The sequence below is a fragment of the Bos grunniens genome, chromosome 25 (genome assembly GCF_055505025.1).
Source record: "Bos grunniens cultivar Pamir isolate PY7600 chromosome 25, Bosgru_T2T1.0, whole genome shotgun sequence".
In the NCBI taxonomy this organism is placed as follows: domain Eukaryota; kingdom Metazoa; phylum Chordata; class Mammalia; order Artiodactyla; family Bovidae; genus Bos; species Bos grunniens.
In genome coordinates this window covers 13,660,169-13,679,214 of record NC_141189.1, presented here as the reverse complement: position 1 = coordinate 13,679,214, position 19,046 = coordinate 13,660,169, and the positions used below count along the sequence as shown (strand labels likewise).

General features: G+C 48.8%; 1 protein-coding gene across 1 annotated transcript in view; it reads right to left on the bottom strand.

Annotated features, from left to right (window-relative positions):
- Positions 1 to 1,685: 1,685 nt before the first annotated feature.
- Positions 1,686 to 19,046, bottom strand: part of GALNT17 (polypeptide N-acetylgalactosaminyltransferase 17) — a 428,470-nt gene continuing 411,109 nt past the window's right edge. The window contains exons 9-11 of the mRNA XM_086376802.1: positions 18,681 to 18,776; positions 3,566 to 3,733; positions 1,686 to 3,159 (exon numbers count right to left, since the gene is read on the bottom strand). Coding sequence (XP_086232928.1) covers positions 3,031 to 3,159; positions 3,566 to 3,733; positions 18,681 to 18,776 — 393 coding nt within the window. The 3' untranslated portion in view covers positions 1,686 to 3,030. The remainder of the gene's footprint in view (positions 3,160 to 3,565; positions 3,734 to 18,680; positions 18,777 to 19,046) is intronic.

Genomic DNA, 19,046 nt, shown 5'->3' with positions numbered 1-19,046 from the left:
TGGGGAACCAGAGTTTGGATGTTGGGAAACACAGAACAGGTCTTCTGCTTCTTTGGTCAGAGAACGTTTTGGCCCATTTTGTGGAGGATGAAGGATCCCACAAGGGCTCTTTGAGTACCTCATGAGGATTTAGGCTCAATGCCTCAGCTCATGGTAAAATGGAGTATTTGCCCTTTGAGTTTCTACTTTGAGGCCCGTGGCGGGTAGGGGGAGACCAGCTCAGTCAGGACAGGACCCCCCACACACAAAGCGCCACCTTGGAATACTACCCGAAGACCCCCTTGACCCCATGTGGGGACCTGCTGATCCTTGGTTCTTTGGGCTTAATAGTTACCCTGAGATTCTGACATTTAAATTTTCAAAATCTTTTTATTATTTAAAAAACTTTTTATTTTTTGGCTGTGCCCTGCAGCATGTGGGATCTCAGCTCCCCAACCAGGGACTGAACCCATGCCCACTTCGGTGGAAGCACAGAGTCTTAACCACCAGACCCCCAGGGAAGTCCCCTGACAATGAGTTCGATGAATTCCTCATCATCAAACAGCAGAATTTTCCATCAATGTGCTCATGGACCTGATTCTCACAGAGGTCCACAAAGCGCAACTGACAAGCACGTCTGAGGGTCAGGGGACACCCAACAAGTTAGATTTTTTTGGCTTCCTGGAAGGGAGGGGCTGGGGGCTGTCAGTGCCGAGGGGACTTCAGCCCATTTCCTTCCAGCCCCATTTCCAGGACAGAAGGCCTCCCGTCTTTTCAAATTTCACTTTTCTACGAACAAAAGGTGCAGCTGCTCCACCGTGGGCTCCCTGGTCTCGAGAGATGGAGTGGCTGTGGGCAGCAGGAAGGGGTGGATCAGGGTGATCAGCTGGGTCACCCACAACCCTCCTCCACCACACAGCTGTCCTCACCTACCTGACCCTCCTAATCTGGAGTCAATAGGGAGTTAGCAAGCAAATGCCAAGTGTCAAGCTCTGTCCTGCTTTGGGTGGAGACGAGTGCAAGGGCAGGCTGGCTGTGTCCCAGCACCACGGGGTGAACCATCTTTGCCTTTAATCAACCAGAAGCCCTCTGCCAAGTCCTAGGAACTGCCTCCTGGCCCGAGCTCTGGAAAAATGATACGAATGAGTCTATTTGCAGAGCAGGAACAGAGAGGCAGACTAGAGAACGGATTTGTGGACACAGCAAGGGGAGGTGGGGGGGACGAATTGAGACAGTAGCATTGACATAATACACTACCACGTATAAAATAGACAGCTAGTTGTTGTTTAGTCGCTAAGTCGTGTCCGACTAGTTTGCAACCCCGGGGAAATGTAGCCTGCCAGGCTCCTCTGTCCATGGGATTTCCCAGGCAAGAATACTGGGAGTGGGTTGCTATTTCCTTCTCCAGGGGGTCTTCCACGACCCAGGGATCGAACTCATATCTCCTTCATTGGCAGGCAGATTCCTTACCACTGAGCCATCAGACAAGCCCATGACAGCTAGTGGGAAGCTGGTATGTAACACAGGGAGCTCAGCTCGGTGCTCTGTGATGACCTGGAAGGGTGGGACTGGGGGGAGGTGGGGGGGAGGCTCAAGAGGGAGGGAATATATGTATACTTATGGTTAATCCACGGTGTTGTACAGCAGAAACCAACATAACAATTATCCTCCAATTAAAAATTAAAAAAAAAGCGAACCAGGCTGCGTTGGGAATTGCTCACATGTATTTATTTCACAAGTAGGGGGGAACCTTCACCAGTAAGATGCCACCAAATGAGACACTGTGAACCCCAAACTGGGCAGGGACAGAGTTTGGTTCTGGGCCGGGCTTGTCCGGACAGCATGAGGGAGACAGATGGGAACCGGCGGAAGGGCAGCCTTCCATCTGGGGCGGCACAGCGGGCAAGGCCCAGCCACGTCCTCCCGGCCAATGACCGTGGCCACCCCCTCCCCCACCCCCGGCAAGCTTCTTCGCATCGTTGACCCGATCCGGGTGGGCAATAAAGCGACAAGTCCAGGGTCACACCTCTACGCCTCTTCTACCATGCACTCAGACGCACACACCCGGACACACACACACACCACGCGCACACCTTCATACGCATGCACACGCGTCCATATATTAACTCTGATTTATAAGTGCACCCTAACCAGAGGGCAATCGGAAAAATAGGATTACTCTTCCGCGAGGACTCGGCTGCCTTCTCCCGTCAGCCAGCAGAGTGCGGGGAGACACGAGATGAGCACCTTCCAGAGTCCTGGCCCCCCGTGCCGTGCTGATGGCAGTCCTTAAGTTCCAGGTGGAGGCTGTTTGCCGCCCCCGCGGCGGCAGTTAACGGCGTGTCTGGGGGATGCTCGGTCTCTGGGCAGGCAGGGCAGAACAGCTCCAGCCGGGGCCCCTCACAGCCGAGGCCGGCCGTATGCTCTCTGGCTCCCTCTTGAGGACACAGGCGGAAAAGCTGGCACATAGGCACCTTGGCGCCCAGGTGACCAGGGAAGCATCCTCCCAGGTCATCTCAGGGGTGGGAGTCCAGCAAAGTCCAAAGCCACCGGCTGGAAGGTTTGAGGTGGTGATCTTGGGCTGTAAATGGGCATCTGGGCAGAGGCAACCTGGGGGAAACTGAGTCCCAGGGCCTCGCTGCCTTCTTGGAGGAGGAGGAGCTAGGATGTGGCCCAGCCCCCTCCCCTTTGTTGAAGGCTGAGGAGAGAAGCTGCTGTGAGATGAGAAAAAGGAGTGGCTCCTGCCAGTCCCGTCCTGACGGCGGGTGGGAAGATGACCAAGAGATGTGTTGTCTTGCTCCTTGGTACCAGATCCACATCGGGCTGCAGAAGACACGGCTTCTGGGTTCCCAGAGAACGGTCAGGGGCCTTTCCCTGGGTGCATGAGCCTCAGGAAGCTGGATGCCTGATGAAGACGCAGAGTCTCCACCGGGGGCCCCAGGCTGCCCTGGAGAAGCCCCACTGAGCACCCCCCGGTGTCTTGCTGTTTCTCTCCCAGTGTGGCTGGTCCAGAGCAAGGCAGGCCCTGTCCCGGGGGCCCGGCTCCCCCCACTACTTGATGGAGTTCTTGATCGTCCACCTCTGCCCCGTGCAGCTGCGGAGCGTGAGGTCAATGCCCGCCAGGCCTCGGTTCTCCACCTCCAGGCAGCGTCCCGTGCCTCTGTTCATGATGGCGCCGTTCTGGGAGGAGGTGGGGGTGAGAGGAGGGGAGACAGACAGACAGAGAAGGAGACAGGGAGACAGCGATGGAGAGACAGAGATAAGGACAGACAGAGAAAGAGAGAGACAGATGGACGGTGAAAGATACAGAGAATGAGAGAGAGAAACAGAGATAGAAAGAGACACACAGAGAGCCAGGGAGAGCCAGAGACAGGGAAAGGAGGTGGGGAGTGGGTAGAGAGAATTACCATAGTGCCTGGCTACTAAGAGGGAAAAGCTCCTGGGATCCCCCAACCGCTTTGAGTCTAGTGTCTGGCCTCAAGCTGGGAGACCTTGGGTTGCACTCTGTTGCTGCCCTTCCAGGGGAAGCCCGTGGCATCCTCACCTGCTCCAGGCTGCCTGCCCAGCCTGTCCGTGGAGGGCTCACCTGGATGAAGTTCCAGCGCTTGTACAGGCTGCTCTTGACCTTGTCGCAGTCCAGGAGCTGGGGCAGCCGACTCTTGGCGTTGTCCACCAGGCAGCGGGTGTCAGGGAGGAGCGTGGTGGTCCCCAGGGCGCCCAAGTGCAGGAAGCCCTCCTTGGTGTAGCGAGCCAGCTGGGGAAAAAGCAGAGTGGCAGGGCCATGGGCGGCAGAGGTGAGATCACAAGGGGACATGGGTGCCCCACGACTGTCTGGGCTGCAGTCCCAGCTACCGTCTCAGGCCTGGCACTGTCCCCCACCCCACCCCAACCCCACTCATAGGAGCGCCCCACCCAGGAGGCCCTCGGCTTGCGAAGCCTGGACACAGATTCCCCGGGCCCCTCTCTGACTTCTTCCTAAGCATGTCCATGGCCAGTATTTCAGGAGTCTGGCCTTCTGTTCAACCACAAGGGGAGCAGGAATAAATGAAAAAGCAGGACATTTGAATTCTAATGTTGGCTCTGCTTCCAGCTGGCTGGGCCAACCTGAACAAGTCACTTGACCTCTCTGAGCCTCCACTTCCTCCTCATTTGTTAACTGGGATCAATTAAATCTATCCTGCTGCAAAAGGGCCCAAAGAAGCAGCTCACTGAAGAAGAAACAGGCATGTTAAAAAGCATTCAACATGTTAGGTGTTAAATAAAAATCAAAACAATGAGACACCATATTTTTTAAAAAAGAGATTATCTGTATTTTGTCAAGGTGAGCCTAAGATGGACTGGAGGGACGGTAAATGACTACCACCTTTTGAAAAGGAATTTCAAAATGTGAACTCTGCACTTTTAAAATGTTTCTCTCCTTTGATCCAATCAATCTACTTTTAAAAATCTTGGGAATTTCCTGGAAGTTCAGTGGTTAGGACTTGGTGCTTTCATTGATGAGGGCCCAGGTTCAATCCCTGGTCGGGGAACTAACTAACTGTGGCATAGCCAAAAAAACAAACAAACAAACAAACACGCAAACAAAAAAAACCTTCCACCTATCCCAAGAAAATATAACTGTGAACAAAAGTTTATGTAGGGAGGGTGGGGGAGGAGGAGGACCTGGATGAAGGCAGTCAAGAAGTACAAACTTCCACCTATGAGATACATAAGTACTAGGGATGTAATGTCAGAGAAGGCGATGGCACCTCACTCCAGTACTCTTGCCTGGAAAATCCCATGGACGGAGGAGCCTGGTGGGCTGCAGTCCATGGGGTCGCTAGGAGTCGGACACGACTGAGCGACTTCACTTTCACTTTTCACTTTCATGCACTGGAGAAGGAAATGGCAACCCACTCCAGTATTCTTTCCTGGAGAATCCCAGGGACAGAGGAACCTGGTGGGCTGCTGTCTATGGGGTCGCAGAGTCGGACACGACTGAAGCGACTTAGTAGCAGTAGCAGCAGGGATGTAATGTACACCATGATAAATATAATTAACACTGCCATATATACATATGAAAGTTAAAACAGTAAATCCTGAGCTCTCATCACAAGAAAAAAATTTTCTTTTTCTATTTCTTTAATTTTGTATCCATGTGAGTTGATGGGTTACTCTGATTATCATTTCAAGATGTAAGTCAAATCATTATGCTGTACACCTTAAACTTATACAGTGCTGTATGCCAGTTACATCAGTAAAGCTGGAAGAAAAAATTTACAAGGCATTTTGCATGCTCAGTCGCTCAGTTGTGTTTGACTGTTTGTGACCCCAAAGACTGTAGCAAGCTCCTCTGTCTATGGAATTTTCCAGGCAAGAATATTGGAATGGGTTGGTGTTTCCTACTCCAAGGGATTTACTGCAATGTTATTTCTAATGATGAAAAGGCAGAAATATCCTAAATGTGCAGTCCAGTGCTGGGCCTTGCCCTCTGCTCCATGTACTACAGCAAATGGTAGGTAGCATGGGGTGAATTGCCAAAGTGGCCACATCTTTCTGGGCGGCATGACTTTGCTGGAATTTCCATTAAGAAGTGGAGTCTCTCTCCTCATCCTGGAATACTGGTTGGCCGTGTGACTTGCCTTGCTTTGACCAACAGAAAGTAGCAGAAAGGAGGAGGTGTTTGTTCCTGGTATACAGCTTGCAAATTTCCACCCTCCTGGAACCCTACTGCTACCGTGGCAATAAGCCCAAGCTGGCCTGCTAGAGGATGATAGACACGTGGTTCAACCAACCAGCTAGCTGGTCAACCATCAGATGAGTGAATGAGGTTATCATGGATCAGACAGCGTTCAGCCAGTCTGCTAGCAGATGGAAGGAAGACACATGACTGAATCCAACCCAAAGCATCTGAGCCTGGTCCAGATCATTGCTCACCTGATCTTTAGACTCATAAGCAGTCATACATGTATACTGTTTTATGCCACTAAGGTTTGGGGGTAGTTATTACACAGCAGTAGCTCTCTGATACACAGATAATGTCGCCTGTCAACCCTTTGCACAACTATTTGTGAGTCCATACTAGTTTGGTGTCTTGGCCCCTCTTGCCTGCTCATTTTGTTTAAATTCCTGTATTCTAATTTTTGAACAAATACATTCACCTGTCTTTCACATTCCTTTGGGGGCAGGGACTGTGTCTAATTTATTTCACTCCTTCCTAGAAGACAATCACAGACCAAGGGCTCTCAACATGTTTGTGAATGAGCATGTGACAAATGTGATGAACATCAACATTTCCAAAATGCAGCCACGGCTGTTTCTTGAAACCCACAAACATGTCCTCTGTGTGCCCAGCCTAGGGACAGGCAGAGAAGGCTGTGTTCCCGCTGAGATGATTCAAGTGCAGGCTGGCGAGCTGCAAGCACAGCCTTTATGTCTGTTCTCACGATTCTCTGAGAGGCTGGAGCTGCAGTGATGATCATCAATAAACAAGAGATCCCTAATCCATTACAAAACAATATTATCAGCCAGCATGTGTTGGAGGCATCCTTGGCCCCAGAGAAGAAATAATGTAATTTCTACAACAACCTATGAATTAGGTGCTACTACCCTTCCTGTTTCAAAGAAAAGGAAACAAGCCTGAAGACATCTGGTCAACCTGCCTGGGCTCTGGCTTCTATCCTTGGGATCCCAGAGACCCAATGGTTGGCAGCCCTGGCCCAGGAGCTGAGCAGCGGAGGGATCTCCTTTCAGATTGATCCTGGGCTTCTGAGATCCTGGGCATTTCTGGCCAGAAATGGAGCAGGAAAACAGCCTTGCCCGGGACACATGTGCCTTTTCTCCAGAGGATAAGATCCTCTATAGGGGATTTCTCTTCCAGTGAAAACTGCTCAGAAACCCTCTGCTCTGATCCCCAGAGGGAGTCTTCCTGATCCCCTTAGAAACAAGTGACAGGGAGTTTATTAAATGCCCATGAGAGAGAGAGATGTGGTTAACATGTGTTTTAAATCCAAATTAGTTTCAAATCAGAGTAATTGTTACAGGCAAAACGGTTAAAAAAAAAAAATCAGAAGCCCTCCCCCATCCCTCCTTCGACAATGTCTCTCTGAATATATTCAAATTCACCAAATGCAAAGTGATGAATGACAGCAAGCTGCCTTTATGTTCGGGGGAAAGATATACACAGCTGCTTATTGAAATTATGAATCAATCTATTATCCAGCAGGCACACGCACAGCGCTAAGAACATTAATTAACTGAGCGTATCTGTGACCCAGATGTTTAAAGAGCGAAGCTAAATGCCACTGGGATTAGAAGCTCTCCTTTCTGAGGTCTTTCAGGCCATGAAGACAGGGAGACCCAGACTTCCGAGAACTGTAAAGGCCAGCCCCCAGCCCCCAGCCAGGTGGGCAGGGCAGGAGAGGAGGGTACTACAGGATTTCCGTTCTAGGGGAGGGCGGTTTCTCACACCAGGGAATGGATGCTTGGTTTGTTTCCACTTTGGGGCTATTCTAAATTACACCACTACAAACAGTCATGTATAAGTTTTGGTGTGAACATCAGTTCTCTTGGTTGTACAGGTTTTCTCTCTCACTCTTTTTTGCCCACTCTATACATGGGATCTTAGTTCCCCAATCAGGGATCGAACCCTTGCCCCCTGCATTGAAGTCTCAACCACAGGACCATCAGGGAAGTCCCCTCTTGGGTGTACAGCTGACTCTTGAACAACGCAGGTTTGAACTACGCAGGTCCACTTACACGTGGATGTTTTCAAGAAATATGTATAATATGATTGGTTGGTTCAATCTGCAGGTTTGGAACCACAGGTAAGAAGGGCCAGCTTCTTATGCATTTCCTCCTAAGATCCCAGCTGACTATGGGACCTGAACTGCTGAAGTAGGCTTGTGACTGGTCCTCTTCCCTCCAGCCCTTCCCCGTTTCCATCTGTCCTCCCCGATCCTGCACATTCAAATCCTACCATTCTCTGCCTCTACCTGCAGAGGCTCCCACTGCCCACAGATTTACGGATACACTTTCTCAGCCATGATCTTTTGCTATAGGTTCCCCAACTCATCTTTTCAGTGTTAACTCTTGGTTTCTTGGCTTAGTCTGACAGACAACTTGAAGATTCTCAAAAACACCCAACGGTTTTCTGCCGGGGACCAGCCCCAGCTGATCCAGGGTATTCGAAGGAGAGACAGCCTAGGCGACTATTTATATGCCAATTAGAGATATAAAGAATAATAGAGTGAGGATAGCTCAGTAGGAAAATTCAGTGGAGAAAAGAGGCTGAGTAGCTTGGTTTACGCGGGAGACCAATAAAACTTCAAGACAAGAAGTTTGCACCACTTACGTAGGCCGCAGGCGCCCTCTCGAATAGCGGAAGGTGCCTCACCCTAGACACCTTCTCGAGTGGGTCTTAGAAGCCCAGGCATAATTAGTAAGCATGGTGGGTTCCGCGCTCCAGATGGAGACTTCAGCCAGAATGTGAAAAGAATGACATGGGGAGACCAAGCGCTGGTGAGCAAGGCCCGTAGCTTTATTTTCAACAGGGGTTTTTATACCCTAAGTTACACATAGAGGATAATAGGGGATGCAAAGTCAGCAGTCTTTGATTCTTATCAAAAACCAGGGTTTCTTTCCTGCAAATTTATTGTATACAAATGGTTTAGGTGATTTACATCATCTTCTGGCCAGAAGGCCTACTAACATTTTATGACTCTTGACAAGGACTTATCAACAAAGACTTATTTTCTCTAAGAGTAATTATTTTAAGGTTTGGCGCCATCTTCCGAAGATAAAATTGCATTCCTATAGGGTGGATGTGTAATGGGTTTACAACAAAGGAAAGAATTTATTACCTTAAGGGTCTAAAGTTACTAACACCAAGGCCACTACTTATTTTTTCTACATACCAACTATTAATTAATACACATTCAAGGATACAATTCAGGGGATGTGAAAACTTGGCAACAAACATTGACTCATCAATGACATCCCTTACTAGTCTTATTCTGACAGTTTCTAACTCTCTGAGAGGCTCTAAGCTATTTGAATATCTTAAGCTTCCCGTGCCTCTTGAGGCTGGGAGACTGTAAACAATCGTATACATAGCTGTAGGAGTCCGGGTATACTTGTCAGGCGAGTTAGAGAGCCATCTGAGGGGTTTGGATTTAAACACACCTAATTGCCCAGAAACTTTATTAATTGGAGCTGTAAGTTAACTCTTTGACAGAGAGAGCAAGATGGTGGTGGGGACAGCCCCTAGTAAAGTCAGAGGTGAGAGCACAAAGCAATAAAGTAGGCAGACTCTGGTTTTTTGGGGGAAGATACTCGAGAATATCCGGGGAGACTCCCGAGACTCGATCCCGCCTTTGCGTATCCCGAGCCTCCTTCCTCATGACCTTAGTCACGAGCGGAATGTCTCTCACCGGCTCCCAGCAGGTCTTCCCTGTATAAGATATACCCCGGACATCTCTGGTGGTTCAGTGGTTAAGAATCTGCCTGCCCATACAGGGGACACAGGTTTGATCCCTGGTCTGGGAAGATTCCACATGCTGAACGGCATCTAAGTCTGTGTGCCACAACTACTGAGCCCACGCTCTAGAATCTGCGAGCTGCAACTCCTGAAGTCCACTCACCCTAGAGCCCTTGCTTCCCATCAAGAGAAGCCTGTGCGCTGCAACTAGAGAACAGTTTGCCTCAACAAGAGTAAGCCTGTGCAGAGCAAGAAGACCCGCACAACCAAAAATGAATAAAATTATTTTTAAAAATTCTTATTTTGAAACCTAATCCCCCCAATTATACCTACTCCTACCCCATCTCCCTTCCTTCCACAAAGCCACCGCATCATGTGATGTATTTCAATTTATATACTTCTACATTCTATTAATGTGTCTTTCCCTGTTAGAGATTTTTGTCTTTGCTGTTGTTTCAGCACTGCAGCATTCTACTCATTGTTACATACCATAAGGACCAAGAAAAGTATCTCGCAAAAAACAAATGCTCTATAAATGTCTTTTGAATTGAACAGGATTATTTTAGATTTTGCTGCTGGGCCCATGAGGAGAAATAAATGTCATTATCCACAACCCTAATGCATTAGGAAAAAAAAACCCTTTGAGCTCAAATACAATTAATTCTCATTTAAGAGAAAAAGGAATTTTCTATTTGAAATGATCGAAGAGGTGCATAAAACTATTAACCCACATTTAACAGCCTTGAGGGAAAACTAAAATATGCAGGTTATAGCCAAATAAACAAAAGCCAGCCAAATAATTGTGGATGACTTTGGAACACAGCAAAATCTATCGGATTGTCAATAAAACATGGCTTGCAATTGCTTTCATATTAAGGGTCTCTCTCATCATTTCAAAATCAGGCCTAGTCAGAGTAGAATACCATTGGTAAATGAAAAATGCAGTTTATCTAGCTTCTACCCAAGAGACAGAGAGATGGGTTCCATTGATTCAGAACTGCTCTGGGGTGAATTTATTTGTTTGTTGTGTGGCTGAAGCCATGAGAGTGGTTTCTGGGGACAATGAGTACATGCGTACATTTTTACAAACAAACAGACTTTCTTCATCACATGCCAGAATTCAATTCAATACAGAAAAAAAAATATTTTCAACTGTATCAGAGTGTATGCACGGTGGCTGCCTAGGATCTGGGGTGGAGAAAAGGAGCAGGAGGAATCTTTAGGGGCGTCAGTGGAAATTCAGAGATACACACTACCATACGTAAAACAGATAGCCAGTGGGGATTTGCTGTATGACTCAGCGAACTCAAACTGGAGCTGTGTGACAATCTAGAGAAAAGGTGGGATGGAGTGGGAGGTGTGAAGGAGGCTCACGAGGGAGGGGACATAGGTATACCTATGGCTGATCATTGTTGATGTATGGCAGAAACCGACACAATATTGTAATTGTCCTTCAATTAAAAATAAATTAAGAACAAAAATGGAAATGCAACAGAAACTTTCTGTGTTTTGATTAAGCAAGGGATTTCATAGGTGTGTACTGCCAGAACTCAGCCAACTGTACACTTCAAGCAGATACAAATTACTGTACCAACTTTATACTTCAACAAAGTGGACTGAAAAGTCTATCCGGGGATGTCCCTGGTGGTGGAGTGGGTAGGAATTCGCCTGCCAATGCAGGGGACATGGGTCCGATCCCTGGTCCAGGAAGATGCCACAATGCTGTGGGGGCAATAAGCCGTGAAGCCTGGGCGCCCTACAGCCCGTGCTGTGCCACAAGAGAAGCCACAGCAATGAGAGGGCTGTACCTGCAACCAGAGAGTAGTCCCTGCTCGCCGAAACTAGAGAAAGCTTATATGCAGTGATGAAGACCCAGCACAACAACAACAGAATACATAAATAATCATTAGTTTTAAAAAATCGATCTGGGAGCTTAAAGGCATGCTATAGAATTCAATACGTTTCCTGTAAAGAGGGTCAGATCCTAGTGGGGTGGTGGTCCCCAAGGCCTCTCTCCTCACCATTATGACTCATCATGCTAGATTTTTATTTTTAATTTTGGCTCTGCTGGGTCTTCATTGCAGGCTTCTCTAGCTGTGCTATGAGGGCTTAGCTGCTCCACAGCATGTGGGATCTGAGTTTCCTGACCAGGGATAGAACCCACATCCCCTGCTCTGGAAGGCGGATTCTTAACCACTGGACCACTGGATCACTAGGGAAGGCCCGTTGTGCTGGATTAAAGCGCAGTATTTCCAGACAAAGCACTTGCTACTTGCAATGAATGTGGAGACACCTGTCTTTCTGGGGTCCAGCACTCTGGCTCCATCACCCACCAAATTCGGAGCTGCACTACGGTCTGTCCCAGGACCCCTATCCCGCTGTCCCCTGGGACACAGCCGGAGCCCCACTGGCCTCTGCAGCTCTGCCCTCAGCACCGAGTTGGAATGTTCAGCACTGTCTGAACTGAACAATCAGGGAATGAGGCTACTTGAACAGTTGGCACTTGCTTTGCTGCGTGTTGTGGTGCTAAGAACACAGAGCCCTTTTCTCCAGGTGTTTTCACCTCCCCCTCCATCATCCTTCATAAGTAGCGATGTCGTTTCCTTACTAATTCAGTAATATGAGAACCACCTAAAACCAACATATTTCTTTGGGGGGAAGAAACGCTGAAAGCAAGCCTCAGAAATGATAATGGTTGTTTGAAGGTGGTAGAATTATAGATGATTTAAATTTGTCTTTTTCAAATTCACCAATTAGGTGTTGCACCTTTAGGAAACAAGAAAAAGATAAGGAGTGACTCACTTTGAACTGAACAGCTCTGGGTGAGGCAGGAAGGCTCAGCTGCTAATGTGGCCACCATCCTAGTGTTCTGAGCTCGTTATTCCAAGCCTAACAGTAACACAAAAACCTGCCTGGAACCTCCCTGGTGGAACAGTGGCTAATACTTGTGCTTTCAACGCAGGGGGCGCAGGTTCAATCCCTGGTTGGGGAACTAGGATCCTGTGCATTGCAGCCAAAACCAAACAAAAACCTGCCTGGATCACTTTTTGTGTTTGGACGAAGATCAATTCAACTTCTAAGGAGATGTAAAACTTTAAACCAAGAATCTCCACTGGAAAACAACTTAGGACTGTAACTCTGATTTTCTGGAAAGAAGAGCTCATCAACCCCTTCTGGCAAGAAAGGAAAAGTACAGGAATTCCTCCTTAACCTGGAGGCCCCCTTAAGCAAAACCAAATACCCGTGCCTTTAGTTCTGCAAGCCATCTAAGACGTCGAGCACTTGTTCTCTGTATGTGGTCTGCGAGATCCACTTTTCAGGGGTGATTAGAAAGAAAGAACCAGGGATTGGAAATGGAAAAGCAAAACAGATGGGAGACAGAAAGGCTGGGGTCCCCCGCCAAGTCTCAGGGAGCAGAGGGAAGTAACTCTGCTCTTCTCCCAGGTCTGCAGAGAGGGTGGGCGTGAGGGATGCTCGTGAGTACTGGATGAAGGGACAGCCCAGGAGGCAAGAGCTCAGAGCCCTGACATAAAAAACCCAGAAACGGCTTGAATATTGTGAGGGAAGATGAGTTAGAGGAACAGCAACAACAAAAAGAGAATCTGCAGCGAGGCGTCACGGATTCAGAGTTGCACCGGAAGGCAAGGGGAGGTTTTCTGTTTTTCAATATTGCAGGTGTGTACATGCTCAGCTGTCTCAGTCGTGTCCAACTCTTTGCAACTCCATGGACTGTAGCCCTCCAGGCTCCTCTGTTCGTGGGATTTTCTAGGCAAGAATACTGGAGTGGGTTGCTATTTCCTCCTCCAGGGGATCTTTCTAACCCAGGGATCGAACCCGAGTCTCTTACATCGCAGGTGGATTCTTTGCCGCTGAGCCACCAAGGGAGCCCAAAATACTGCATAAGAGACAGGCAGTGGAAACACAGCAGCACAGAAGCTCCAGGGTGTCCCGCTCCAGGGTGTCCCTGGTATGGTCTCTCCTGCTTTCTGTGGTCTCTTTTGTATGTGTGTAGGTTTCCCAGACATAAACAAATACCTGCCCTCGCTCCTCCAACGCTGGTTTCCCTGAAGAGCTAAGGTTTCCCTGCTTTGTAGTGGTTTCCAGGAATTGAGCGATCATAGGGTTTGCTTCTTACAGAAGGTGAGAGGTTTGCTCCAGAATCACGAGCCTGCTTGCTGGGGCAAAGCCACCTCCCCCTGGGGTGCAAACTCCAACATGCTCTCCGAGGATCCGTCCCCTGCGCCCCACCACTTACACGACTTTATCTGGAAGCGGAGGCTGCTGGGTGTCATTAACTTCGGTGTTTTCCAAGTGCCTTCCACACACTAAGCCCCGTCACTCCATGGGGACACTGGTGCCTTATTGGCAAAATGCATCATCGTGACAAGGTGTTTGAATGATGGATCGCTTAAACGATGAAGCCATCAAAGAGGAAGCCCAAGATCAGATTACATTTAATTACGGGATAAAGGAATTCTCATCTATCACTCTGCTGATGAATTAGCTGGGGGAGGGAATGTGTGCTTCTCAGCAAAGAGGGGAGAGGAAGACTAAATGTGCTGACAGACGGACAAACAGGGGAGACCTGTGACACCCTCCCTGGAACTCACTGGGGAGTTCCTAAACAGAGCTGACTCCTCTCAGTTCCTCTCCAAGGGGCATACCTCATCTCCAGAAGGCCCCATTAGAGCTTGGAGCTCTTTCAAAGAGTGCTGTGTGGAGTCCCCAGGGGCCCTGCACTCGGAGCTCTTGCTGGCCATGCCCTATCCATGGCGTGGCTGCTGGGCGCTGGGGTCCTCAGCTCAGGGATGAGGAGACCGCACTGGAATTGGTGAGGCTGTAAGGACGGTGCACAGGAACACTCCCAGTGAAGTTGATCCTCAACTTGGAGGTGGATAAAAGCACTGGGGGACAGAGGGAGGGACAAACGAGGAGGGGCTTCAGGGGAGTGTTGGGGCATTGCAGAACTGCTCTTGATTGTGGTGGGGTCACTTGACCATATGCTTTGTCAACAACTTGCAAAACTGGGACTTCCCTAGCTGTCAGTGGCTAAGACTTTGCCTTCCAATGCAGAGGGGGTGGGTTCGATCCTTGGTTGGGGAGCTAAGATCCCATGTATCTTATGACCAAAAACCCAAAACTTAAAACAGAAGCAATACGGTAACAAATTCAATAAAGACTTTAAAAATGACCCACATAAAAAAAATGCTTAAGACTGTTCTCTCCTGTGGCTCTCAAGGAAGCACAGTGGCGCAGTGCAAAAAGCCCTGTGAAATACTAAAAAGTATTGAAAATAAAACTTTAAAAGAAACTTGCAAAGCTACATTATAAAAACAATGAATTAACCTTAAAATTAACCTTAAAAGTGAAAACAACATTACATAAAAACTGAAATAGCATTATAAATTGAAAGAAAAAACCAGGCTGGTATGCTAGGCATAGGGCTTCCCATGTGGCACCAGTAATAAAGAACCTGCCTGCCAAGGCAGGAGACACAAGAGATGTGGGTTTGACCCTTGGTGGAGAAGATCCCCTGGAGTAGAAAATGGCAACCCACTCCAGCATTCTCACCTGGAAAATTCCATGGACAGAGGAGCTTGGCCATGGGGTCATGAAGAGTCAGCCATGACTGAACATAAGCACACATTAGGCATTAATCTATGTTATGTGGACAAACAGGGACATGGGATCGCTACCTTATAGCCTCGCCCATAACGTATGCCCAGTAAATGGTGTTGATGGAAAAAGAAAGCATCTGGAGATGCCTGTGAATATGCAGATTCCCAGAGTCCACCTTCAGCAGGTCTAGGCATTTGTAATGAGTTCCTGGTGGCTCCCTGTGGACCATGGCTGAGATGCTGGGTGGGGAGTCCCACCCTTCATCCTGGCTCTCAATACTCTGTGCCTTTTGGCTGCCCTGGGGCTTCCTGTTGGCGCTAGTGGTAAAGAATCCACCTGTCAATTCAGGAAATGCAATAGATGCAGGTTTGACCCCTGGGTTGGAACGATCCCCTGGAGAAGGAAATGGCTATCCAGTGTTCTTGCCTGGAAAATCCCATGGACAGAGGAGCCTGGTGGGCTACAGTTCCTGGGGTTGCAAACAGTCAGACATGACTGAGCGCACACACACTGATGTCCCCCTGAACACGCCGTATCCCACCCCCACCCCCGCCTCTACACCTCTGCTCTTACAGTACACTCGCCTGGCACTGCCTCCACGCTTGCTTCAAGTCTTCCTTCTGTGTCTTGCTGTGAACTAGAGGACACTGGCGGCTCAAGGACATGAGCTAGGTCTCCTCCCATGAATCACATGGTATAGCCCAGCATTGAAGACCAGAGGTCATGGGATGGTTTGAAAAGTGGCCTGGCATAGCCTGAATCTCAATTTTCAAAGGGAGCTGGGGGGAGGGTGGTCACTACCTGCCTGACAGGTACAGGATTAAACGCTGCCCAAACCAGAAATGGGTTTATCATCAACATTTTGTTCCCTGTCTCAAGCCAGCCATGGCACTGAGCTGGTGTGAACTGCATCATAGGGACCTCAGGCAGCAGCTTGGACAGAAGGACTTGAGAGGAGCCTCAGAGCCATTGGAGGGGAATTAAAAGAATGATGCCCCGGGCCCAGTGCTGCCCACGCTGTGCTCTCTTCTTGATCTTTGCCTTCTAGAATGGGGAAGGTTGACAGGTTGACCAGGTAGACTGGAAGAGAGAGCAAGAAGGAGCTGGCAGAGGAGGACAATCCCACAGCCGATATCCTGGCAGGAAGACCTTGGCTGTTTCAGTGAAGTCACCCCGCCACCCCACACCCCACGCCAGACCTGGGCCCAAGATGGCAAAAGCTGGGGGAGGGGAGCCCTGGGCCTCTTAGAGAAGACCTCCCACTCTAAATAGGATCAAGCTGACACCAAAGGCTGCTATTGCGCCCTTGACATCTATTTTTTCTATGCTTGTGATATAAAGTTTATTTAAAGATAAAAGACAGCCAGTTTAAAGAAAAATACCTTTAACAAAACACTGGCTCGGAAAAGACACCGATGTTTGTCTGATGCAAAGTAGTAATCAGACCAGAGCAAGGCTGGTCACTAGCTCGTGATTGAGCAGGCTCTTCTCAGAGGCCGGGAACCGTTTCCATCTTGTTGACAAACACATGTTGAAGACAGGAAATTACCCTCCTCAGTGCCTATTTTATCTCTGTTTAATTGCTGTCTGATAATAAATTACAACACAGAGTCCATTAATTAAGCTAACAATGTCTGTGGAACGCGCCTAGTTACAGGAACTTTGATTCAGCTTGCCCACAGCACTTTACGAGGTGGTTTAAAAGCATGTCAGGACACATGACCGGTGGGGACCCACTCCGAGCCTAGGGCGAGCGGGTTTGGGAAGGAATAGGAGGAAAGCTTGATGAGCGAGGGGAGAGGCAGCCTGGCAGGTGGAGAGCAAGCAGTACCAAGACTGCACTCTAATTCAGGACATGTGGTAGAACAGAAAATGAAAAAAAAAAAGATTAGATTTGCTTTCTCAAAATCAGCTGATGGAAAACAACCATGGCCCATGCGTACAGGTGCTCCTCCCAGAACTGGGGGGTTAAGGACGAGCCTGATTTGGTTTGCTGTCCCATCATCAACTAAGTGGCAGGAGCATCCATTTGGAAAAGTTTGCGAATGCAGGAGGGGTGGGAAAAAGATGAATTCTAGATATTTTCTGCACTGGGCTATGAAGGCGACCAAGTTCCCAGCAGGAGAGGGGAACTTGGTGACCAGCTCCTGTCTGGGCAGGGAGTAGGCAGGAAATTATTTTGAATTCTGTGGACTGGATTTGGATTTAAAGTGCCTGGGTTCTGGTCGGCTTTGCTCACAGGCATCTTTGTGCCTCAGTTTCTCCACCCCACCTGCTTGTCTCCTAGAGTGACCACAAGGAGCAAAGGACTCAGTATTCAATCTGCCTGGAATTACTTTCAGAGGACCAGTCACACAATGAAGGGAACGGGGGTCTGGATTATGAGAACCACCTGCGGTGACAGCAGAGGAAATACAGCTCGTCTCTTTCCAGATGCCAGCTTAACACAAAAGCACAAGTGTCCAGAGAAGAGCAAACCCACGAGCCACAAACGCACGTGAGGACGTGTGCATGCCTGACGCACGTGATCTTGCAGCTGAACGTGTGTGTTCAGAGAGCACGAGAGAGACGAAGGGAGCTTACGGGGCGTTGTGTCCACTGTCTTCCTTTCACAGACGAACAAAAGGAGAATATGAGTCTGGCTTCGAACCAATCATCTCGTGTGCCTCTGAAATTGAATATGTCTTCCCAGTTCTGGCGTGCCTTTTATTACTACTGGGTAACATAAAAGTGTTTTACATTTTTATGCATGCCAAGTCTAATGATGTCTTTGGATCTGTTTTCTCCCAGTTCTCGAGGACCTGCAAAGCTCTCCTGGTGCACACGTCCATGCACACACGCATGCGCACGCACACCATGGCCTAACACAAAGCTGTCAAAGGAAATTCATTTACCAAGTTCGACTTTTACTGTGTTGGTCGATTGTTTTGCCCTCTTTGGTTATCTTTGCTATCTCCTGAGAGACCAGAAGACACATGTATTCTTTAAAATGTTACTGCCAGCACATCACTCCTTCCCAGTCAGTGTTCGGCACCTGTACCGCTTCTTGCAGACAGGGCCATACTCACCACCAAACTGATGATAGTGGCTAAGACTCCACACTCCCAATGCAGGGGGCCTGGGTTCGATCCCTGGTCAGGGAACTAGAGCCCACATACCACAGCTACAGATCCTGTGTGAGGCAAATAAGACCCAGTGCAACCGAATAGATAAATAAACATTAAAGAAAAGCTTACGATGGCCTTTCGGAACAGACACACCAATCAGGTTCTCATAAGGGAAGCGGCTAACGCTTTCTTTGATGTTGTAAGCAGGCTTGCTTGGTTATCAGCAAACATACGTACACATGACATCTATTTGCCTATTAGCAAATGACACCAAAATGTAAGCACAGTTTCCTTTCAGTAGAAAATGCGCCCCTTTATCCTCTTAATATCTGTGCTGACGCAGCCACCTATGAATCTTCTCCCTCGTTCCTGTACAGAAATCACCAGAAAGCCCCTCGCCTGCTCAGAACAGTCAATAGCTACCAAAGGAGAGGACAAAAGAAGTTTCCAGAAGTCCTACGAATCCCCAGTAGGTGCAGTGAACTTACTCCCTTCCTGGTCAGAGACAGGGCTCCTACCTGGGGTCCCCAGCCGTGGCACGGGTACAGTATTGCCGTGTGGTTCTCCATTGGCCCCTGGTCCAAGCAGACGTCTTTTGCCTTGTTGTTGCGAAGCTGTGGGAATAGGCCAAACAGGACCCGTCAGATCTCATCTGGTGGAGCGACTGCTCCCCACCCACCACTCCACCTCGACTTGATTCTGACTTCCAGACGCCATGAGACCTCCCCTCCACACCCCCACCCCCAAGTAAGGACCAAAGCCTGAATCTTGGAGGAGATCATTTAGCAAGAAAGACAGTCCTCCAGTGGGTGGTGTGGGCACTGACCCTCTGCCTGTGACCACGTACCCTACCAAGCATGTAATCCCTCATTCTCAGCATATGT